General features: G+C 36.4%; 1 protein-coding gene across 2 annotated transcripts in view; it reads left to right on the top strand.

Moving 5' to 3' along the window:
- The window catches only part of REV3L (REV3 like, DNA directed polymerase zeta catalytic subunit), a 154,701-nt gene that overhangs the window by 36,170 nt on the left and 92,779 nt on the right, over nucleotides 1-25,752 (top strand). For both annotated transcript variants that reach the window (XM_054569835.1, XM_054569836.1), the window contains exons 2-3: nucleotides 12,712-12,901; nucleotides 21,050-21,124. In XM_054569835.1, coding sequence (XP_054425810.1) covers nucleotides 12,712-12,901; nucleotides 21,050-21,124 — 265 coding nt within the window. The remainder of the gene's footprint in view (nucleotides 1-12,711; nucleotides 12,902-21,049; nucleotides 21,125-25,752) is intronic.

Here is a 25,752-nt window from a genome sequence, read left to right as displayed (position 1 = left end):
GGTGGGTACCGGGTGGAGGGGGGAAAGGGAAAAAGATTTGGGACAACTGTAACAGGATAACCAATAAAATATACTTAAAAAAATAAAAATACTAACTGCATCATTAAATGGATATAAAGATGTATAATTGTGGTTTTAGTGGCTAATGTTTGTACATTTCTCAATTAGTTCATAATTTATTTTTATGATACAGATCTAATCATTTTAATGAATGCATTGATTCTACTGGTATATTCAAAATTAGGTAATCTCATTAGAGACCTTCAAAGAAAACAATAAATACAGATATGGTAAAAATTATAGAATAGCTTTACTCATACATAGTTCACATACCACACAATTTATGTATTTTAAGTATGCAATTAAATAATTTTTAGTGTATTCACATGGTTGTGCAACCATCACCACAACCAATTTTAGAACATTTTAAGCACTCTAAAAAAGAAATGCCATATTCAGTAGCGGTTATTACCCATCCCTCTCAGTACCATCAACCCTGACAACCACTAATAACCTTTTTGTCCCTATAAACTTACTCTGAACATTTCACATAAATGGAATCATACGATATTTGATCTTTTGTGTCTGGCTTCTTTAACTTAATATCTTCCCATGGTTTGTTCATGTTGTAGCATGTATCAGTACTTCATTCCTTTTTATGGATGAATAAATATTCCACATTGTATAGATATTCCACAGTATATTTACCCATTCATCAGTTGATGGACATTTGGTTTAATACCATCTTTTGTCATTATGAATAATGCTGCTGTGAACAGTCACATGCAAGTTTTTGGGTGGAAGTCTATTTTCATTTATCTTGGGCATATATCTAGTAGAATTATTGGTCCTATAATAACTACGTTTAACTTTCTGAGGAAGCAACTACAACATTTAACATTCCCACCAGCGGTATACGAGGTTTCCAGTTTCTCCACACTATTATGACTTTTTGATTATAGCTAGTGGGTGTGAAGTGGTATTTCATTGCGGTTTTGAGTTGCATTTCACTGATAGCTACTGATGTTGAACATCTTTTCACATATTTATTGGCCATTTGTGTATCTTCTTGGAGAAATGTCTATTCGTATCCTTTCCTTTTTAAAAATTGTGTTCTAGTCTTTTTATTACTGAGTTGTAAGACTTGTTTATTCTAAATACAAGTTTGTTAACAAGTATAATTTCCAAGTAGTTTTCTCTTCTTCGATGGGTTGTCTTTTTCCTTTCTTTTAGATAGGTAAAATTTTAAGGTCTTTTAGTGTTCAGCTCCAGAAAGTATAGTTGATCAATTTATAAGATTTGTTTAATCTAATTTCCTATAACATTATATGGGTCTTTGAAAGGAAATTCAGACTTTTATATACAAATTTGACTGGACAATAAATTTATTTCTATTAGCTGTTAATATTATTGCTTTAAATCATTTGAGGTGAATTTTCACATTGTAATCAGGTTATTAATTTTATTTTTAGATCATATATTACTTACCTTTCCATTGAAATACCACAAAGATTAAAATGTGTGACCATTCTGGCTAAAATGTCTGAAACTAAAACAATATTTATTTTACAAACCAGAATTTTACTTTTTATAGTGAAGGCTAATAAATACTGGTTATTTTTATGACATTTAGTCTGAAAAGTTTTGTGTGTTTTTGTTTTTGTTTTTTTTAGATTCTGGCTTTGAAACTGTTGTTTGCAGTTTAATTTTTTAAGGCTGGGCTTTTTAGAAAAATATCATGCTACACCACGGTGCGTGGGTCTTAAAGCAGTACCCAAACTGAGGTTCACAGTCACTGTGAAATTCAAGGCAATTACTGATTTCCCTTCTATAATAAAAATTTCAAACTACGTGTGAACTTTGGACAGGTCATTTCATCAAATTCTAGACATATTACTCAAAAAAGAATTTGTATGTTATATTTTGCTGTTTATTTTACTGGTGTTTAATATGGAAAGTTAGTCCTTAAAATTCAGTCCAGTTAGTCCCCTTGCAAATAGGGGAAGACAGGAAGCATTTATTATAAATATCTCATTAGCATGTGTAAAGAAATTATAAGGAGAAAATAAAATAAAAGCAGTCAAATTTTCTACTAGACTTCAATTCAAAGTCCTCTTAGGAGTTATTCAGTATGAAAAAGACATTCATTTATGTCGTTTTTCCAACAACACTCAATTCTCTGACATCAACTTAATGGGTATTCTACAATTTAATTCAGTTATGACACTAACTACGTGAAGTTAGTGCAGACACCACAGGGTAAGGGATCAAGGCTACCTTCACTATAGGTACTAATCACAAGTGGGGTCTCCAGGCTCCCTGCACTTCTGTCCAGCTGTCTGCAAATTCAGGAATTCCCATGACCCCTCTCTCTGCCCCAGGTTTGATAAATTGCTAAAACAACACAGAACTCAAGAAAATGCTATACTTATATAGTTTATTGTAAAGGATACAAATCAATCATCAGATGGAGATACATAGGGCGAGGTTCAGAAGGGTCCTGAGCTGAGATGCTTCTGTCCCTGTAGAGTCAGGGTGCACCATCCTTAGTATGCTTACTAACTAGGTTTCCCAAAACCTCATTGTGCAAGAAAGTTTTTATTCAAGTTTCATTACAAGGCATTATTGATTGTATCATTGGCCGTTGATGACTGAATTAAATCTTAAGACCCTCGCCTTCCTGTGCTGAGGTTGGAGGGATTAGAATTGAAATTTCCAACCCTCTAATCATATGGTTGATTCCTCTGGCAACCAGCCCTCATTGGGAGCTGTCTGAAGGCCCCACCAAAAGTCATTTCATTAGCATAAATGCAGGTATGATCAAAAGGGGTTCATTATGAAAACCAAAACACACTCCTATCATAAAGGAAATTCCGAGGGTTTTAGAAGGTTTTTGCCAACAACTGGCTATAAAGATTCTCTCTCTCGCTCTTCCTACTCCTTCCCTCCTTCCCTGTGCACATGCACACATGCGCACATACACACACTCACACACTACATGTGCTTACCCACTATATTCCAGGCTCTCTTCTAGACATTGAGAATAGGAAGAATAAGAAGATATGATGCATGTGTTCAAGGAACTCATACTGTAGGAGTGGAGATAGAGATAGTGAAGTTACATATTACATGGAGATTAGGTTCTGAAGTAAAGGTATGAGATTAAAATCTCATGGGCAGAATTTCCCTTGACAATATCCTAAATTGCATGAAATCCACCATACCATCTTTCAACAAGTCCAACAACTTAGTTTACCCCAGATATAGACACTAATCACAGTTTCCTTAGTTGAGTCTAGTTGAAATAGTTCGCCCACAGTTAGGGCCATGTTTTATGAAAACTATAAACTGTGTCTTTTAAATCGCAGAATCACATTTAGTTGCGTCTCTCAAGAGAAGATGCTGCCACTGTTAGAGGCACAAAGTAACTCAGACCAGCTAAAGAACAATAGGTTTATATGCCCTGCCTCATGTCACTAGAGCATAAATTTACTGACTGGACACACTGGCACCATTTAATTGTGTTCCCATATTCATTTATTTGGTCTCTTTCTCTCTCTGCCTTTGTCTTTTCCCATTCCTATCATTTCCTTTCTACCCACTTAAAAAAAAATGCACATATGATGTGATTCCACTTGTGTATGAACATATATATAGCATAATGTGATAAATGCCATAATAGATTTATTCAGGTGCTATGAAGACATAAATGAGAAAACAAGTCTTAAATTTGCTTTTGAGGGTTGAGGAAAGTGTGTATAGTTGAATTGGCAGGCAAGCTAGTTCTTCAAGAATGACATGCAGTTACAGTGTTTTTCATCTAAATACTAGTCATATTTGTTTTCTTCAAAAAAATTACTCTTCACATCAATCTTTTTCTTATTCAGTGATGATTCTTCTGGTTATAGAGTATATTAATTAATTCAAGGAAGTGTATTTAGCATATCTGAGACATGGCTGAGGCAAAGGATTCTAATACCTATAGTTGCTTTGGCTTGTGATGCTTCTGTAAAATCTCCATTTGCATAGAATCCCAAATTGTACTGGTAAATGTAAAAATGTGAAACTTGATTTTCCGCATTGAGAAGAGAGCTGTAGGCTGACATAATGCATCCTTCAGCCACCTTCAGCTCTGTATAGTTTTATACTTGCCATTTTGCTATTTGTTGTCTCTATGTTTTAGGCTTTTTTGTTGCTCCATTTTTCTATTACAGTTTTATTTTATACTAAATAGATATTTTCTAGTATACTATTTTAATTCTATTATTGTCTTGTATAATTTTTTTTTAGTCACTTGCTTTGTGATTGTTCTGTGGATTACTTTTAAACAGTACAGTTTGGGTTAATCCTGATTTTTAATAGCATATAAAAACTTTAACCTCATTTGTACAAATTACATCTTTATACATTATAAACCTATTAACACAAAATTATTATGTTATGCACCTGTCCTTTAAATGAGATAGAAGAAAAGAGTTAAAAATATATTTCTATTATCTTTTGTATTTGCCTATGTATTTACCTTTACTAGCACTTCTTTATTGCTCAGTGTGGATTTGCGGTACTGTATATTGTCCTTTCATTTGACCCTGAAATTGAATACCCCTTAGATTTTCTTGTAGGACAGGTCTGCTAGTGACAAATTCTCTCCGTTTTATTTCTCTGGAAATATCTTAGGTTCTTTTTTTCCCCACCTCACCCAGCTCTTCTTTCTTTTTGAAGGGTAGATTTGCTAGAGAAGTCTTGGTTGACAGTCTTTTTCTTTCACCACTCTAACTATATCATCCCACTCTCTTCTGGCCTCCATGGTTTCTAATGAGAAGTCAGCCATTTATCTTACTGAGGAAACTGTGTTCATGATGAATTCTTTTGTTGCTTTTCCTTTGTCTTTTGATAGTTTGACTATGATATGCCTAGTTGTGCTTCTCTTCAAGTTGTGTGTACTTGAAATTTGTAACATGTGCAGATTAATGTTTCCCATCAAAGTTGTAAGTTTTAAGCCATTATTTTTAAAATTATTCTTTTCACCTTTTTCTCTCTCCTCTCTTTCTGAGACTCACATTAGGATATGTTAGTGTGCTTCATGGAGTTCCACATGTTTATTCTTCTTCGTTCTTATTTTTCCTTAGATTCAAGAATTTCCACTCATCTGTCCTCAAGTTTAGATACTTTTCTTCAGCCAGTTCAAATGTGCTGTATCACTCCCCTCTAATACATTTTTCATTGTAGTTACTATGCTTTTCAATTCCAACATTTCTATTAGATTTTTTTTATCAAATAGATGACATATTTATAATACTTGTTTAAAATCTTTGTCTAGTAAGACAGATGTCTGGACTTCTTCAGGAACAATTTCTATTGACCATGATTTTGTTTTTGTTTTTTCTGTGTGTGAATCATACATCCCTGTTTCTTTCTATGTTTTAAATTTTTGTTGTAATTGTTGATCACTAGATATTTAAAAAAAATGTGACAGTTATGGAAATCATGCTTCTCCTTAGTCCCAGGGTTTGTTTTTGTTCTGTTGGTGGTGGTAGTGTTTCTTTAGTGACTCTCCTGGGCTAGTTCTGTACATCGACTAATTCTGTATATATAGTCTCTATTCTTTGAAGTCTCTCTGCCCAGCTAGCTTAGTGGTCATTTTATGACTGGTCAGAGATGTTTTTAAATACCTTGAACCAATAGGACTCCTTCCAGCTTTTGCTGAGGAGCTCTGTCCTTTTTGTGTTGGAGCTGAGCTTCAAGGTTAGCCAGAAGTGAAAGATTAGGGGCTTCTCAGGTCTCCCTAAGCCTGCACACAGCTCCCCACACATATGTAGCCTTCTAAATTCCCAGGACTAATTTAGAGCTTTTCAAAGCCCCTTATGGACATTTCATTCCTCAGTTTTTTCTTTCAAGTTTTTTGTCCAGTGTCTCGTTATCTGCAATTGGTAAAGTTCCCTTAGATTACTGTGATGTTTGACAATTGCTGCTAACTGTTTTCAACAAAAATGCTGTGGTAGGACTATGCTCATAGAGTGAGCTAAGTCTAATCAAATAAAGACAAGCCCTGAGAATGGAGCTTTTCAGCAAGCTGAGCCAGGCAGGTCAAATAGTGACAGTTTTCTGAGAATGGGGCTTCAGAGAACTCCAAAACTGTTCTGGCCTCTCCAGTGCCTGTTTGGCTATCAGTTTTCACAGCTACTGTCGTTACAAGGGTTTGATTTTCAAGGCTACTCTGGAGCTTGGGGAGCAAGAGGATTGGATTAGAGTAGGTTAAAACACCAGAAAGCTTGCTGTCCTTGCTGAGAGTCAACTGGTTTTGTTTCTTTTTTTAAAACAAATACTGCTTAGCTTATCACAAGCCTTTTGTTAATTCCTGCAGTGCTGAAAAAGTTGATTTTTGCAGTATTTGTAAGTGTTCTCGTTCCCTTTCCAGGAGCAGGTTTACAAAGGTCCTTCCACTGCTGTTACTGAAGTGCCTCTTCCCAGTCCTGTATACTTTAACCTGCATCCTGCTTACAGTCTCTGATCCAGCCTCTTATTGCATGTCCTTCTCTTATACATTTCTACTGGATGCCTGGAACTCTAGTTCCATGGCGAACATACTTAAATGCCCAATTATTTACTGTTACTTCCCTTTCATGCCTGGCAGTCTCTCAGGGTCATTCTGTCATATCCCATGTAAATTGAAATCCTCTCTTTTTCCCTGGGTATTAGTATTTCTTAAGTTTCTGGCTTACAGCCCATCTCTCATCTATTCTTCCTGATCACCCCATTGTTACTCATACTTCTAGATCTCTCTTTTCTTGCCTAGATCTCTCTTATAAGCTCTACATCTGTATACTTAATTGTGCTGAATGTGTTTGGAAATTCTATAGACATAAAATTTCATAAGTTCAAAACAGAAATCAACCTATTCTTGTTTCTCAGTTTTCATCGAATGACGTTTCCATTCATCCAGTTGCCTAAACCAAAAATTTAGGTCATCTTTGTTTCTCCTTTACCCTACCCCCAGTATCCAGTCAGTTAGGTACCTCTCAATTCTATGCCCCAAATCTTTCTTGATATTTTCTTCATCCCTACTGTCATCTCTCATCTGAACTACTCTAGCAACCTCCTAAACAGATCTTCCTACTGTAGTTCTCTTCTCAGCTTCTCCACAATGTGTCCACAAAGTAACTTTATAAAATGCGAAATAACACAGGTTACAGCCTGCGTGCATGCATGTGTACGTGGAGTCTCTCTCTCTCTCTCTCTCTCTCTCTCTCTCTCTCTCTCTCTCTCTCTCTCTCTTTGTCTTTCTCTTCATGTTATGCCTAGCTCCATCCCACCTACATTTTTCCTGTTCCCAGACCATGCCATGTTTTCTTTTGCTTTCAGGTTTCTGTATATACTGCAACATTCTTTCTCATTTTGCTTTTTTGTTGCTACCTGTGGGAAGCCTACCTGTGTTCTCACAATCTTAGTTAGATACTCTTGCATATAGAATTACCATACTATAATTGCCTATTTACTCATCTTTATTATATGCAAAAAGAAAAAAATCACCCATTATCTGGTTTAATGTTTATATATAGTTTTATAATCAGAATAAACCTAAATGTCACCTTAAGTAATTAATATAGCATAAACACTGTTTCATGCTAGAAAATATACTTTAACACCACCTGTTGCTGAGGTTGACAGACTTTTTCTATAAAGGGCAACATGGTATATATTTTAGGCTTTCAGGGCTATAAGGCCTCTGTTGTAACTACTCACCTCTGAGCAGAAGCAGCCCCACACCATTCTAAATGGATACAATGTATTCCGATAAAACTGTACTTACAGAAACAGGCAGCAAGCAGGATTTGGTATGGGAGTCATATATCTATGATAACAATATATCGTAATTATTTAATTTCCTATTTTTGGAAATTTATATAGTCTTCATTTTTTTGACTATTAGTAATACTATCTTAACATTTTAATAGCTAAATCTTCATGTATATTTTTTCCTTAGGTTAAATTCTGAAAATGTAACTTTTGGGGCTAAGAGTATATTCCTAAGGCTTTTAAAAATGAAAATAGATGACATAATACTTGCCTTCTACTTGTAACTAGAGGAGTATCGTTTGGTTCATTTTTGCAGTTTTGTGTGGTGGGGAAAGAATTATGGAGTGAAAATTTAGAAAGAAGCAAAGAAAGACTGGAGGGAAGAAGACTGAGTTAATGATGGTGATATAAAACTTTTAGAAAATATATTCTAGGAGGAAAACATGAAAAATTCTATAAATATAAATTTTCCTGTTGACATCCCAAGTTTTTTTTGTTGGATATCTCTGTGGAGTTTTATTTAAAATTTTGTGTATATTGAGTTTGAAATTTGGGAAGTAGGGTTTGCAAATTACAAAACAAGTGTTTCTTATTCAGCCCCCCAAGATAATAATCAGCTTGTTTAAAAAAAAGAAAAAGAAAAGAAGACAATAAACTTTTCCATCCTGGATGAAGATGAAGTCTTGTCAGTTACAGCAGGAACTGGCAAAATACTACTCATGGACCAAATCCCTATCATTGCCTGGTTCTGTAAATGAAATGTCATTGGACCCTAGCCATGCCCATTCAATTAAGTAATGCCTATGGCTGTTTTCAGGCCACAACAGCGGAGTTATGTAGTTGTATCAGAGATGGTATGGCCCACAAAGCCTAAAATATTTGTTGTCTGCCACTTTACACAAAATAATTTGCAGACCCTGGAATTAGAATAATGATATGTGCTAGTCTTTCTGTTTATTGAACATGGATCTACAAAAATAAAAGGTAATTTTGCTGTGAGTTAACTAATAAGATTTTAGGTGCACAATTAATTAAGAGACCAATCCAGGCACTTAAAATATAGAAGAAAATGTGGGAAAATAGCATAAGAAATCTTGGACTACAGAGGACTCAGTGTTTAGTGTAATTCTAAGTTCTGTGGAAGATTAGATTCAGAGCACCCAAGTACTGGCTGTTACAAAGGCACCTGCCTTATTTATAGAATCCCTGTTTACACACAGTTGGAAAGTGGCCAACTCCACAAAGTTTTGCCACAGTGTCTTTAAAAACCAGCAGTTATGCTGTAACAAGTTTCCATGGAGCTTTCCTGAACTGACTTTGTTGTAATTTCTGAATTAGACAACATCAGTTAAATTGGAAAAACCAAACTCTTAAAAATTTTTGAAACCTGTGTATGTACATAGGCTTATTCTTCCAAAGATTATCTTTATTCGTACTGGACTAGTTTGACATGACAATAAGGGGGGACATTCAGACTAAGTATTTGCTTTGTCTCTACATGTTACCTAGAAATACCTAATAGCCCAGGTCCTTTAAGACTCTGAAATCATCTCAAATGACATAGCTTTCTCTAGCTTTATAAAAACATTCTTTAAAAACTGTATATGGAACTCAGTATAGGAAAAGCCTTAGGACTGAAGTCACAAGGTTCCTTTTAACTAGGCCACTAAACCTGAGTCCCTAGTACCAAATACTTACATGGGGACTTATTTTATGCTATAGAAGCCACTAATTTAATGCCTAAACCACTGATTTTAGGGCATTTTCTCACAGCTGAACCTAATCCCAACTGAGGGGGTGAAGGTAGATTAGTTTACCTCTAAGGGATTGTACAGCATGTGGCTCTACACTGTTTTGATATGTAGAGCTAATGGAGGGAAATAAATAGAAGTTACATCTTTCTCAATATAAAACAATGCTATTACAAAACTACAAATTTTACAATAATAAAAGACATAATGTTAAAAAATTGTCTTACATTTATAACTTTTTTCTTTCTGAATTTTTAATTTTATTTTGCTTCTCATTATTTTCTTTTCTATGATACTGTTCTGTATTAGAGTCATTATTGCTATGCCAAGGATTTTTGTGCTGTGATTCTTCAGGAGGTTGTTCTTGAGGGAGGATGGTGAGTAAGACATTGAACTGTCATCCAGCATCTCCAAGCTGCTGGAGAATCAGGAAGGTACATCTGTGTGGACTAAGTGACAACAGATTTGCATGGGACTTTGGGTCATTCAGGGTAGGAAAGTACAGTAGGCTGGGGACTCTCTTCAATACCCATACTCTATACAGTAACCTGATGGCAGTTCCATTAGTTGTATCAGAGTCTCTCTGTTTTTATAGATAATTTTTTCCAGGTATTCAGAGTCTTTCATGGCATTTCCTTCTCCTTCAGCAGTTACTCTGTTATGCTGAGGGTTTGTTCATTCATTTAATATATATTTATTTAGCACATACTGTGTGTTTGTGTTGGGTCCTAGGGATATTAAGATCATTCAAACACAGCACCAGCTCCCAGAGAATTGGCAGTCAAATGGGATAGTCAGATAAGAAAACAGGTGTTTACAGTAATACATAAGAACTGAGAAATTAAAGATTAGGGACGCGAATGTTAACTTTTTTTAATTGAACCAGCATGGTTAAATAGAAAGAGCATTAGTTTCAATTTTATTGATCTGTTTTCAAGTCCTGATCTAAGTTAATAGCTCTATGACTTTGGGAAAGTTAAACTGTGTTACTTGCAAGGTTATTCTAAGTTTTAGAAATAAATATATGTAAAGCATTTAGTCCAGTGCCTGCTGAATGAATTATTTCTGCATTTTTTTTTCCTAAGTAATACACCACGAATTATTGTATTTCCAAAGCCTATAAATAGAAAGATAATTTCTCTGGCCCCTACTTCACAGGAGATATGAAAAATAATTTTTTTGAAATGCGTGAACTTTGTGAACAGCCTCCATATAAAGAAACCATTAGTAAAAATCACATTTTTAATTTGGTCTCATAGAATTTACCCAAATTTCTATTAAAATATAGGGGCTGTAAAATTAATATTTTAGGAAATTAAAATATTTCTTATAAATATGCTGCTATACTAGTAATTTTGTCATCACTGATCTTAGATTTGTCAACTAAAAAGGAAATACTTTGTCTCTCCACCTCCCTCACCTCATGCCTTAGCATACCAGTTGCTTTTAACCAAATTGTGGCTTATATCCAGATTAATGGTTATAACCTTTTTAAACATGAGATGTTTCAAAAGTATTCAAGTAGATCATCAGTACACTGATTAATTATCTTTCTTAAGACTTACTCATCACTACAACTTGAATATTTTCCTATTTGAAGAATTCAAAAACGGCAATATTTAGAAAGTAGAACCATGTTGTATTTAGCAATGAAACTTAAATAGCCAAAGAATTTGCTTTTAATTGAAAGTATTTTTTTCCTTCCTTTAATACTAAGTAGCACAACTGCTGCTAAAAATAGAAACTGAAATTGGTCCAACAGCCAGATCATTTGTAATTCTTCAAAAGTGTGAAAATTAATAGTTTAAATCAGAACTCTGTACTCAGAAAGGTATTGATCTTATTCCATTATGTGACTTATCTTTCCAATTTTGCTCCACTGTATGTAATAACTTCCAGGTTTATCAATTCTGTTATAGCTCTACCTTCGGTAAGACAAACTGATGTTATTCATTATAAAAAGTGTAAACACAATTATCAACAGAACATCGAATCATTTTTTGTAAATTTTATATAAATCATTCTAAATTATATTTAGGAAATACTAAACAATTAGTTCCTTTCCTATCAAAAGAAAAAGCCCAGTGAAACAGTACGATAAGGGTTGGGCAAGAAGCCTGAGATTGTGTTGGCAGGATGGTACAGTGATAGTGAGTGACAGCATGAGAAAAATGGATGTGTTCTTGCATCACTGCTGCTTTTCTCTCTGTTTAAATTAGACAAATAGCATGGATGGAAGGGGAACTAGGGACAATGCTCAGGGAACAGGAACCACTTCCATACAGCTAGCTCTGCCAGATTCATGCACGTAACAGTGCACCTGCTTTTTGTTGTTGCTGCTGTTCCATAACCTTGTCATGGATACATTACTGTTTCTGTGGCACTTGTTTTGTGGATTCTTACTCATATTACTTTCTTTATCATGGCTTTGCCAGATTGTGTGTTGGCAAGTCTGCACCATTTACCCCTTCTGCACCTTGCCTGATACAATGGCTTCCTGGGAGGTGTGCGTGCTTTTTCTCCCCCTCCTCTCATTGTCTCCTTGTGTCCCACTCCATCAAATGAGCAATTTAGATATCCAGAAGTCTGTTACCGACAGCTGATCTGGAGAGATTTTCTTTTGATATGTTTGTGTCTGGTGTTTTGTTTTGTTTTGTTGGGGTTTTTTTTCCATTTTCCCCTTCCCCTAGTAGCAAAGTTCCACACACTGAAACTGTTTTTACCTTCCCCTTTCACCTGTCTCTGTCTTAGGGAAGTCTCTTGTTTCAAAACACTTATTATGCCAAGATAAACATTCATAGATCTAGTTAGTCAGCTTTCAGTGAATTTTTGTAAAACTCATGACACTGTGCCAAGTGGTATTATAGGACTGTTCAGTGAAGGACATAAAACTAGTTAGATGTGAGGGTGAAATAGTCAAACATTTTCACCAAAACTACTATTTAAATCGTACTATAATGCTTATGTTTATAAAATGCTCCTAAATGTTCTGTTGTAAAATATAGTTAATAAAGGTGGCTTTAATTATGGGTTAATTTTTTCAACCCTTACCTTAGATAATGTGTTGTCATTAGAACATTTAAATGATGTAATTTTGAGCTTTGTACTGTTAAAATTTTTAAATGCATCTGAAAACTAAACTTTCTAATGTGTTACATTTTAGGTCAGAAGACATGTCTTCATCTACATGGCATCTTTCCTTACCTCTATGTGCCATACGATGGTTATGGACAACAGCCAGAAAGCTATCTGTCTCAGGTGGCATTCAGTATCGACAGAGCACTTAATGTGGCTTTAGGCAGTCCATCTTCCACTGCTCAGCACGTGTTCAAAGTATCATTAGTATCAGGAATGTAAGTATATAATATTATCTTCAAAATTTTTTATTTGTATTTCTGTTGCCATTCTAATTAAAAGAAAACATACCCAATTAAAATATACTCTTCATCTTTCTTTTCCTTCTAATCTGATGGAACTGGGGCAAATTTCTTGCTGTAAATTTTTAAAGTAAATTTTTGTTGCAATGCAATATAGATGGTTAAAGGTGAATTTTGTTTTAACCTTTTCTATCTCTCTGCTTTCTAAAACTAGAAATTCAAGTAATTCATTCAACAAATATTAATTGAGCACCTCTGAGTGCCAGGCACTGCCCTAGGCATTTGGGATATACTGGTGAACAAAATAATGATTTCTGCCCCCATGGAGGTTACATTCTAGTAATGGGAAACAGAAAATAACCAACAGATATAACATGAAATAAATGTATTTATCTACTACGTGATAATGAGTGCTATAGAACAAAAGATGTAGAGCAGGATAAGAAGGATCAGTAATGTAGGTTGGGGAAGTAGACTGGTAGCAATTTTATATAAGGTAATAAAGGGAAGGTCTTGATAAAGGGAGGTGTTATTGGCCACAAGTATGACATTTGAGTGAAGACTTAAATGTGAGGGAGTAGAACAGCGTAGGTGCAGGTGACTGGAATGGAGGGAGGAAAGGAGAGTAGGACAAAATGAGAGTAGGGAGACATGAGAGGATGGAGAGCATGTTGGCCAATGGTTCTTAAACTATGATTCCTGTACTTTGGTTTCCAGGATCACCAACATCAACTTCACCTGGTTTGACAGCCATGCGAATGTACCTCTGAGATTTCTAAATACAGGGAGCATAGTTGAATAACAGCCCCAGCTGCTGCACTGAAATCCATCTACCATCCCATAGCCGCTCAAGTTCCTTTCCATAGACTATATCCCAGCCCATGACTAAGCATGGCAAGGATACTACGGCAGTCCTGTTCGTGGGAGACACTTGAGGACTCTGACGGCCTTTCTGAACTTTCTTAGAGTCACACTGCAATAGAAGACATCCCCACCAATCTTCCCTCTGTCCCTCTCTCCTTTATTTGGGATCAGACACGTATCTAAGTCTGGTGGCTGCCCTGGGCTCTCCTGGGGCCCTCTTCATTTTCTCTCACAGATATTCCCCCTTATAAATTTCTTGTACATTTTGGCATCTACTTCTTAGAAGACTTGGACTAACACATCTGAGAACTTAGTCAAAATACGTTCTTGGGTCCCACCTCAGACCTGAATGAATCAGAAACTTTGGTGGTTGGGTCAGCAATTTGTGTTTTAATAAGTCTTTAGGACAATTCTGTTGCATACTAAAGTTTGAGATCCACTGCCTTAGGCTGTTCCAAGGACTGGGATTTACTCTGAGCTATTGCATGATTTTGAGCAACCATGATCTAGCTTAAACTTAAAAAGATTACTTTAGCAACTATTAAGAATAGATCACAGAGGAATAAGGATGGAAACAGGGGGAGCATTAAGACTCTTTCATTAATCTGGGTGAGAGAATACACTGGCTGGCACTAGGGTAATCGCAGGGGAGTAGCGAGAAGTGGTCAGCTTCTGGATCTATTCTGCGAGTTGAGTCAACAAGATTGGTTGTCTCATTGGATGATGGTGTTGAGAGGAATCAGAAATGACTACAAAAGTTTGAGTCTGTACTGCTAAAAGAATGGAAGGTGAAGGTAGAGCAGGCTGGCAGGAAAGATTTGGAGCTTATACTGGAACATAATGAGTTTGATATGTCTATATGAAATCCATGTGGAGATTTTTTTTTTTAATTTTTAAAAAGATTTTATTTATTTTTAGAAAGAAGGGAAAGGAGGGAAAAAGAGAGGGAGAGAAACATCAGTATGTGGTTGCCTCTCAAGTGCCCCCTACAGGGGACCTTACCTGCAACCCAGGCATGTGCCCTGACTGGGAATCAAACAACCCTTTGGTTTTCAGGCCAGCACTCAGTCTGCTGAGTCACAACAGCCAGGGGAAGATCTTAAGTCTATATACTTCTTCTACCTTAATCTTGCCTATCTTCTGGACCACCACAGTATCATTTTAATTGAATTCCCTTCTATTCTCGTCTCACTCCAGAGCCACAAAATTACTCTTCTTATAATGTATATTGATACTTTTAAAATCTTTTAAAATCCTTGAGTGACTTCATATTATTCTTAGAATAAAATTTAAACTTCTAACCATAACCGTATGTGGTCTTGGTCCCTGCTACCCCTGTAACTTTGTTCACTATGTTCCATCCAGGAACACTGGTCTTTTAGTTTCTTTGATATTCCAAGTTCTTTCCCACCTTCGTACATGCAGTTGCCTTTCCTTGAGTTCTCCATCCTTCTCCAATCCTTCAAATCCTTTAACTGCTCCAGAGAAGTTTTCTCTGACTTCCCTACTTTAAATAGATTGATTTATTGTGTGTCCTAGCCCATTTTTTTGTTTCCTTTCGCACTTAATAGTTTGCAGGTTTTAAAATTTTTTGTTTAAATACTTTATATTTCTCCCACCATCAAGTAAGCTTCATGAGAAAAATGAACACATTTGTCTTGTTTATCATTATATGCCTAGCACCTTAAATGGTGTTGGGTACATAGTAGATCAGGCTCAATAACTTTATTTGGTTGAATAAATGAATGAGGTGAAAGTTCACACCCATCTTATGACAGTAGTAATTATGTTAAAGAGAATCATCAGCTTTATATTCTAACTTTTTTATGTTTAATAGTTTCTAAGAACTTTTCTATACTTACTATTTCACAGTCGAATCTGCAAACATCCTAGTAAAATGAATAATTAATTACCAATCTTTCTATATTTTGGATTCATATTTGTTAAAGGCATTACCATATTTTTTTACTAAGTATGGATACCAGGGGCAAAAGACGAGCTGTTCAACCTAATTTATGGCTGCCATATTCTTTTTTTTCCCTCCTGTTTCAGTGTTTTGGGGGAGGCTTTTTTCTTAACTAGATCCCCTTTTCCTTTACCATACATTCTAGTTTCTGGGATTCCTTTACTCCTTCAATACTCCCTACCTCTTTAAGATAGACAAGTGTGCATCTAGCTACCCAAATAAAATTTGTACAAAATTTTTGAATTCCAGTCCCCCTAGACTATGCTTTATCCTGAGGCTAGTTAAGAGTTAGGACCACAACATGACCTCAGGCTTATTTCCAGGATTCCTTGACACTTGTGTGTTAGGAGCCTTTGAGTCAGTTGGGTTCCTGGTGACCCTGCTAAGAGTGATGTCCACAGTGTCCTGTCTTCAACAGCTCTGCTCAGCTCCTGTAGACTACTGCCTATGGCTTCTTTTATGGAGTTAGTCCATCTCATATTTGGTCTTCCCCTTGTCCTGCTGCCTTCTGTTTTTCTCAGCATTACTGTCTTTTCCAAGAACACTGCCTTCTCATGATGTGCCTAAAGTAGGACAGCTTCAGTTTTGATACTTAGCTACCATGATTCTAGAAAATACCCCATTAAGAGGTTCTAAGTTCATCTAAGTTAATTAGCTGAAATTTTTCCCCACTTATGCTTATGTTTCTTCTCATTGTTATACTAAAGCACTAACTAATTATTGGATATAATTTTTTCAGCATAAAAATATCTGCCCTCAAACTCTGCTCCATTCTTTCTTCCCCCCACAGAGTCTCTCTGTTGAGACTTTTTGGCAAAATCAGCTACAGCCAACAATAGGAAGTAAGAGTTGCAAAGTCAATTATACAGAGACTTTCTTAGCCAGAAGAAATAGAAAACTGAAATTACGGAGTTCTCAGGCTAAATTTTGCGGCAATAGATAAGAAAACAGAATCCTAGATTTACAAAAAATTTTAGAGGCTTGATAGCTTTAACTTATATTCAGTTTTTGAAATTATGAGATTCTAAAAACTAAAGATTGTTAATAAAACCAAAACAAAGTGAAGATAATATGGACCACCAATTCAGATTTAATTCTTTTCCCCATTTATCTGGCTAAAGATAAGTCATACCTCCAGACAGAGAAGGATATTTCTATGTACAAAAATACATAGCAGGAAGAATAGTGAATTTTGCAAATGAGAGAAATAAGAGAGAGATTATATAATATGTCTCTCACCACTTTCTTCATGGCAAACAGAATGGGGTGTTCAAAGACAGGAAGTGGTGTTATCTAAAAAAAAAAATCAATCAAAGAAGGATGAAGAGTAAGGAGTAAGTAGTGATGGCCAGAGAAAGGTTTTCTGAGGAGGTGAGTTTAAGCTGAGATCTGAGTAATTACTGACAGGTCATGCAAAGGTTTAAGGCACAGGAAGTGGAATGGCAAGTTACTTGAGAGTGGACCAAGTTAGAGGGGCTGAAATGTTTAGAGTGGCTGGAGGAAAAAGGAAGAGTGGTATGACGTAAGATTGGAGTGAGTGGTGAGGGTGACATAAAGAACCTTTCATACCTTGGTAGATAGTTGGATTTTTAAAAAATAGAAATTGCTTTACAGGAGTCATACAGATGGCTCTGATCTAAAGCTTTAAACAGCTTTTTTAAAAAAAGATGTTTAAATATAATGACTCCACTGCCAAATTTCACCTATATTTGACATCCACTAAATACACTGTGACACATGATAGAGAGAGGTGGTGTCCTAGTGAGACTAAGTTCTTTCTAGTGTACATCATAAGGGGACACTATTTTTAAAATGAAAGGTGAAGAACTTCTGGTCATGATGGTGGGGAAGGCAGCCCAGACATGGCTCACCTCATTGCACAACCACATCAAAATTACAACTAAAATATAGAACAACCATCACTCACAACTGTCAGAAATCAAGTTGAATGGAAGTCTGACAACTACAGAATTAAAAAAACCATATCCATCCAGACCGGTAGGAGTGTAGGTATGGAACAGGTTGGTCCCTTACTCACATGTGGTGGAAAAACTTGGGAGTAAGTAGTCCCAGTCTCACACCCAGGGTTCCAGTACCAGAAAGATAAATCCCCAAAACTTCTGGCTGCAAAAACCAGCGAGGATTAAGTTGGTGGAAGAAACTGCTGGAGCCCTAAGTAGTTCCTCTTAAAGAACCCACACATTGACTCACCTACTCAGACTCACTCCCCCTGAGCTCTAGCACCAGGGTAGTTGCTTTAAAGGCACCGGTGGTACATAGGGAGAAACTGAAATGTCTGGCATCAAGGTGAGCAGAGGCCATTATCCCTTTTCTAAACCATCCCCTGATAGAGCCAACAGCTGATGCCATATCTGAGACTTCATCAACCTGGCTAACACTGACCTGCCTTGGAGATCCTCAGAGACTCTGCCCCACCCAACTCCAGGGCCCACCCAAACTTCTTTTCCATATGAATGGCTGGTCTTGGCTTATGCTTCACAACTTCCTGAATCCTCTCAAACAAGCAACAGCTGGCCTCAGTGAGCCCCAGACCCAGCACTAGCAGGAGCCAGCCTCAATTCACAGCTCGGTTTCACCTGGGAATCTCCCAGCCCAGCACCGGCAGCAGCCATCTCAGATTACTTTATACCTAAGGCAGGGTGGCCCTTGGCAAAACACAGGTGTGGACCGACCTGCACCACCTGGGAAGCCCCAGGGCCAGCTAATCCAGTGGAAAGCTACAGGCCACGTCAGAGCGCCACCACCCTGCCCTTGCACAGATGATCCTCTACAGCAGGTGGAAGCGGGTGGTCAGTGGTCACAGCCAATCCTTGCAGCTGACTGGCTTGGGCAAATCCCTCCCATTGACCTGCCAACAGCAACCAAGGCTCAACTATAAGAGGAGGGTATAGTCAGCCCACACAGAGAGTGCATCTCAAGTACCCTGCTTGGGTGAAAGTGGGGGCTGTGCCACTGAACCCTACAGGATACCTATTATGTTAGGCCATACTACTAAGATACGGAATCAAAGCAGCTCTACTTAATACATAGAAACAAACAAAGGGAAGCTGCTGCAACAAGGAGACAAAGAAACATGGCCCAAATGAAAGAACAGATCAAAACTCCAGGCAAAGAGCTAAATGAAATGGAGATAAGCAATCTCTCAGATGCAGAGTTCAAAACACTAGTTTTAATGATGCTCAAGGAACTTAGTGAGGACCTAGTCCTCACTAAGACCTAGTCAGAGAAAAAGGATAAACTAGTTGAAATAAAGAACAATTTACAGGGAAACAGCAGTAGAGGGGATGAAAATGATAATCATATCAATGATTTGGAATATAAGGAAGCAAAAAACAATCAGTCAGAACAACAAGAAGAAAAGAGAATCCAAAAAAATGAGGATAGTATAAGAAGCCTCTGGGACAACTTGAAGAGGTCCAACATGCACCTTATAGGAGTGCCAGAAGGAGAAGAGAAAGAGCAAGAAATCGGAAATCTATTTGAAAAAGTAATGAAAGAAAACTTACCTTATTTGGTGAAGGAAACAGACATACAAGTCCAGGAAGCACAGAGTTCCAAACAAGAGGGATGCAAAGAGGCCTACTCCAAGACACATCATAATTAAAATGCCAAAGGTTGAAGGTAAAGAGAGATTCTTAAAAGCCACAAGAGAAAAGCAGTTAGTTACTTACAGGGGAGTTCCCATAAGACTGTCAACTGATTTCCAAAAAGAAATCTTGCAGTCTAGAAGAGATTGGCAAGAAGTATTCAAAGTCATGAAAAGCATGGTCCTACAGGCAAGATTGCTCTACCCAGCAAAGCTGTCATTTAGAATCAAAGGGCAAATAAGGAGCTTCCCAGACAAAAGAAAACCTAAAGGATTTCATCATAACTAAATCATTGTTATATGAAATGGTAAAGGTTCACGAAAAAGATGATCAAAACTATAAATAATAAAATTGCAAAAAATACAAATCTGTAATTGAATCCAAAAAACAAACTAAACAAACAAGAACAAAAATAGAATCACGGATACAGAGAGCATTTTGATGGTTGTCAGGTCAGAAGGGGGTGTGGGGGAATGGGTAAAGAGGTGAGGGGATTAGGACGTACAAATAAGTAGTTACAGAATAGCCACGGGGATGTAAAGTACAGTATAGGAAATGGAGTAGCCTAAGAACTTATGCACATGACCCATGGACATGAACAGTGCTGTGGGGCAGTGCCTAAGGGAGTGGGGGATGCTGGCTGGTGGGAGGGGGCAAAGGGGGAAAAAATCAGGACAACTGTAATAGAATAATCAATGAAATATAATTTAAAAAATAAGGTTATATCACAAAAAACAAAAAAAGTAATATTTTTAAAAAATGAAAGGTGATTGGCTTTATCTACCTAAATATTTAATCAATCATTTATTTATAGGCAAGCTAAGCGGGTACAAAACTATTTATTTAGTCTACAAATTCAAACCTGTTCACATATTGTTTCTAATTACATCATCTTTGAAAAGGGTGATGTGTATATCAGATGTACCTCCTGAAATGATAGAACATGATAGCCCACCTTATTTCATCTTGTATTGAGGATTTGTTTCCCTATCCTGTAGATTTTTGTTTCTTCCTGTCCCCATTCCAACTGATTCCCCAAGAAAAATCCAACCTTAACACAGTTAGGGTCCTTAACTGTGTAAGTCCATGGTTTTTTCAGTCTCCTAAGTTCCTATCTACAGTTCTCACAGGCTTCATTTGACACTTAAACATGTGTATGTGTGTGTATGTATAATAGTTATAATAATAGCAAACATATACGTAATAGGTAAACTGTCTGTCTAATGATCTTGCAAAATTAATAATAAAACATGATTAAGGAAAAAGATAAATGCTGCTCATTAAAGGAGTTTGTAGATGAAGAACTTTTAGTGTTTGGCAGAAAAAAATGGGAAATGGGAGAAGATGCTTGAAAGGTCTGTTTTTCTCATACATGATTAGAGTAAAAAGTGCCACTTTTGAAGAGAGTTGATGATTTGCTGCTTTTTTTGTCACTAGTTTTTTAAAAGTGCTATTTTTAAACTTTTTGAAACAAGTAACCAGATTTTAGTATTTCACAATTAAACCTGTGGTATGTTTAATTGCAAAGGTCTTGGAGTTTTTGTTTGATATTGGGGGCACGGTTTGGGGTAATATTTAATATAAGTAAGACTGAATTAGGCCAGCTAAGTTGAATTAGAACAGTAAGTTACATTATTTCATTTCTGAATGATGAAAATAATTTGATTTGTTTTCCTTTTATTCCAGGCCTTTTTATGGTTATCATGAGAAGGAAAGACACTTTATGAAGATCTATCTTTACAATCCTGCAATGGTGAAAAGGTACAAAGTTAAATGAAATAAAAATATGAATAACTATCACTTAAGTATTTTAATAATAAAAAAGAGAAGTCTAGAAGAAAGTCTTATAGCATTATAGTAGTTTGTAGCATTATTAAAGAAAGAGACCATACTATGTACATGTATGCATAGGACAGATATTTTAAGGGTGAAGGGACCTTGGTTTATAGCTCTCAACTGCTTCTTTTCTGTTTAAGATTTAGAGAGTTGTGGAAGTAGATAAGGCTGCCTGCCATATATGATCTGAGTGTCCTGTTGGCCAGACCAAACGTTCAGTACCAAGATAAATTGGCTCTTCAGTTTCAAAGGAATGAGAAATGTGTGAGAGCAAGGCCAGAGTAGGAGGGCTTCTGAGATCTGAGAATCCTGTTGACTCCTTATTTAGTAGTTAGTGAAACTTTGTATCCCGGATTTGTTGTTTGTTTTGCTTCTATTTGATTTTTTTTCTTCTTTCTTTAAGTCTCTCTTAAGACCTATAGTTTATTCTCTCAGTCATCCTGGAGCCAGTGTTATTGAGAGCAGGAAGGGCACATACAGAGAAGACTTAAGTCATCCTCTAGGGTTCAAAACAAGTGTTTCCATTCTACCCAGGGTAAAAGTAGCCTTGGAAAAGTGCTGAGTGTTGTTTTTTCAGAAGAGTCTATCTGCCAGTAGGTACTAGGTTCCAAAGGTAACCTTTTGGTAAGATACAAATTTGGTAAGATGTTTCCCCAGCGGGAATTTGGGTACCAAGGTGTACTCTAAATTATTCCATGAGTTTACTGAATCACAGCGGTTATTTCCTTCTCTGGGTAACCAGTGAAAACTAGTTTTCTTTATTATCTGACTTCAACCTTACCCTAAACAGCTTCTGTTACATGTGGTACCAAAACAGTTTTCAAGAATAGGCAATGATGTTTTTCATCCCATTTCCCCTCTAATCACACTTTCTCATATCCATGGAGCAATTCCTGTGGACTCTTAGCCTCTTTTGCGTACACGGTGGAAAGAGTAAACCTCAATCATTTTTTTCTCAGTTTTGTCCCCAGTTGTGTTAAGGGGGAACTATGAATAAAATTTGCATAAGTCTTTTATAAATAGCCTGTAAACTGTAGTTCTGCATAAAGTATAAATGTGACCTATTTTTCTTCCTGTGACTGTAGCAATCAGATATTTATTAAACTCTTTCCAATAAGTTTGCTTTAAATTATGTAGTCAGCTTATTACAGTGCCTATCTGAAATTCCCTGATTGACTGATGGATTCATTCATTTATTTTTAATAAATACTTATAAAATACTTACATTTTTTATGTATTCTGGTATTTGCTGGGTAAACATTGGTGAACAAAGAGTGTGTGGTTTCTGCCCTTAAGGATCTTATAGCGTAGCAGGGGAGACAGGTAATAAAACAAGTAACCTAACTATCTAACCTAAAATCATGATATATGCTATGAAGGAAAACAACAGAGTTCTATGAAAGAAAACATTTTCTCTTGTGTTTGTTATTTTTTATAATACCTTTATACATGAATCATTTGTTACGGTTTTTGACTAATACATAATGCAGTGGTTAAGAGTCCAGACCAGGTTACTTGCACTCAAAATCTGGCTCTACTACTTAACTAGCAGGACAACTTTGGGAAAGTTGTTTAATCTCTTTTTCATCTATAAATAGTGTTGATTTTGGTACACATTGTTCAAAATCTATAAATCACTCAGAAAAGTGCCTGTCCTATTATAAGTGCTGTGCTAAATATTGACTATAGTATAATACGTAAAATATTTAAAGTACAACTTTCAGACCTTACCCTCACTCGTAACTTTCTTCCCTAGAGGCATTCACTTTTAAGAGTTTGGTATACATCCTTCTATTTCACACACACCCCCCCCCCCTTAACTTTGGTATCATACATGTAAAATTGGTATCATACTAGAATGTAAGTTCACCAGGGCAGAGATTTTCCTGCTACTGTTTACTGATGAATCCCGTTTTTAGAATAGTGTCTGGCACATAGTAGTTAGTGAATAACTATTTGTGGAATAATGAACACTAATCATTTGGGGACTGGCCTCTTGATTCCTGTACTTGTTCATCTCCTGTGATTTTTGCTTCCATTCTCCTTAAACTACCTACTATATTGACCACATCCTAGAACTTCTCCTACCTTTGAGATTTTAAATGCAAACATCTTGGTTTCTGACTACACTCTTCCATGTCTTTTTTAACATGTTTTTGAAATAATTTACATGTCGCAAAATACACATTTTATACACACACACAATTTATGATTTTTAGAAAATGTACTGAGTTGAGCACCTGTCAGTGTTAGAACCTATTCATGGTTCTGGTAAGATTTTTTGTGTCCCTTTTCTATTTTTTTAACTGTCCCACTCTACGGGTTTTTAGCCTTCAAACTCTGTGGCCCCACACTACTACTTTTATGTTTTGTAGCACCCTCCTACAACTGATTTATTTTCTTTCCATCTTAGATTCTATTCTTTTATCTTTTCAATTCCTTTTCCCACCAGGTGAAACCATCAATTCTGGTTTAATCCATTTACTTACTTTCTGCTAAACTCCAGTTCCTGAGTACTGCAGGATCCCCCCCCCCCCCGCCCCAATCAAAAAAAGAATCACAGCAGATTGGTGCAACTGTAAATTCATGGTCTTCAACTTCACCTGGGCCCATCCCTTACCTGCCTTACTTCTACTTTTCTCTAATTAAGCCTCTCCTTACCATTCTCTACCCTCTTTACTCAAATGTTAAGTCCATCGTGAAGCTTTGCCTCCCACCTCATAGAGAAAATAGAACACATCAGACTAGAACATTGGTTGTCAAAATGTGGACTGGGGATTTCTGAGACCTTTTAAGGGGATCTACAGTCAAAATTACTTTCACAATAATACTAAGATGTGATTTGCCTTTTTCACTGTGTTCACTGGTGAGGGGTAAAATTGCTGGCACCTTGATTCATATCAAGGTAACAGCATCAAACTACAGTACCTTCTCCCCTTATTCATAGGAGATATGTTCCAAGACCTCCAGTGTATGTTTGAAACTACGGATAGTTCCAAGCCCTATATACAGTATGCTACACTTCTTCCTATACTTACATATGCTTTACAACTTCTCTTTGATATAGCTGAATTGCCAGTGTCACTACTCTTATGCTTTGGGACCATTGTTAAGTAAAATAAGGGTTACTTGAATACAAGCACTGCAATGCCACAATAGTCAGTCTGATAACTGAGACAGCTACCAAGTGACTAACAGGCATGTAGGATATACAGCATGGATACTCTGGACAAAGGGATGATTTCTATCCTAGACAGGGTAGAACAGGACTACAAGAGATTTCATCATGCTACTGAGAACAGCATGCAATTTAAAATTTAAGAATTGTTTATTTCTGGAATTTTTTATTTAATATTTTCAGGCCATGATTGACCTTGGGTATCTGAAACCTTGGAAAGTGAAACTGTGGGATAAGGGGGAACTACTGTACCAGTTGTTGTATTTTTCATTACTAAACATTCACATAAAAAAAAGTAAAAGCCAGTTTTACTTAGCATTTATGAGGATATGGTAAAAATTACTAATTTCATTCAATCATGACCCTTGAGTACATGTGTTAATGTTTTATGTGACAAGATGAAAGCAAGCAAGAAACACATTTTCTGTGTACTGAAGTGCTATGAATGAATGTCTCAAGGAAAAAGCACTTTTATGATTGTTTTTAGTTGCAAACTGAGCTAACCACTGTTTTTGTTCATGGAATAACATTTTTAATTGAAGGAACATCTGATAACTAAAAAAGTTATAGTGATTTGCCCATTTGACAGAAATCTCAGACATGGACAAAGTGAGCCTGCCACTTAAAGAGGAAAGTTCCTAGTATTTGTTGCTAATGATAAAATTTGAGCTTTTAAGCCAAAAAAACAGAATTTTTGAAATCTATATTGGTACTGTGAACTTTATTTTTTTATCATTTTTTGTTTTTCAATTACAGATGACATTCAGTGTTATATTAGTTTCAGGTGTACACCCTAGTGACTAGACATTACATAACTTATTAAGTGATTGTCCCAATAAATCTCATACGCATCTGACACAGTAGTTGTTAGAACATTATCGCCTCTGTTCCCTATGCTGCACTTTACATCCCTATGACTACTCTGTAGCTACCAAGTTATACTTCTAAATCCCTTCCCTTTTTTCACCCACCCTCCAACCCCTCTCCCACCTGGCAAAGGTCAAAATGTTCTCTGTGGGTCTGTTTCTTTTCTGCTTGTCCCTTTAGTTTGATTTTTAGATTCAGTGGTTGATAGATATGTATTTATTTCCATTTAAGTGTTCATATCTTTTATTTTTTTTCTTCTTCTTGAAGACCCTTTAACATTTCATGCTATACTGGCTTGGCGGCAATGAACTCCTTTAGCTTTTTATTGTTTGGGAGGCTCTTTTTATGTCCTTCAATCCTAAATGACAGCTTTGCTGGGTAGAGTAATCTTGGTTGTACGTCCTTGCTTTTCATCACTTTGAATATTCCTTTCCACTCCCTTCTGGTGCGCAAAGTTTCTGTTGAGAAATAGGCATGACAATCTTATGGGAACTCCCTTATAGGTAAC

The sequence above is a fragment of the Pteronotus mesoamericanus genome, unplaced genomic scaffold (genome assembly GCF_021234165.1).
Source record: "Pteronotus mesoamericanus isolate MK-2021 breed Mesoamerican mustached bat unplaced genomic scaffold, CSHL_Meso_final contig_20, whole genome shotgun sequence".
In the NCBI taxonomy this organism is placed as follows: domain Eukaryota; kingdom Metazoa; phylum Chordata; class Mammalia; order Chiroptera; family Mormoopidae; genus Pteronotus; species Pteronotus mesoamericanus.
The sequence above is the reverse complement of the archived record's forward strand: the minus strand, read 5'-3'. Positions and strand labels throughout refer to the sequence as shown.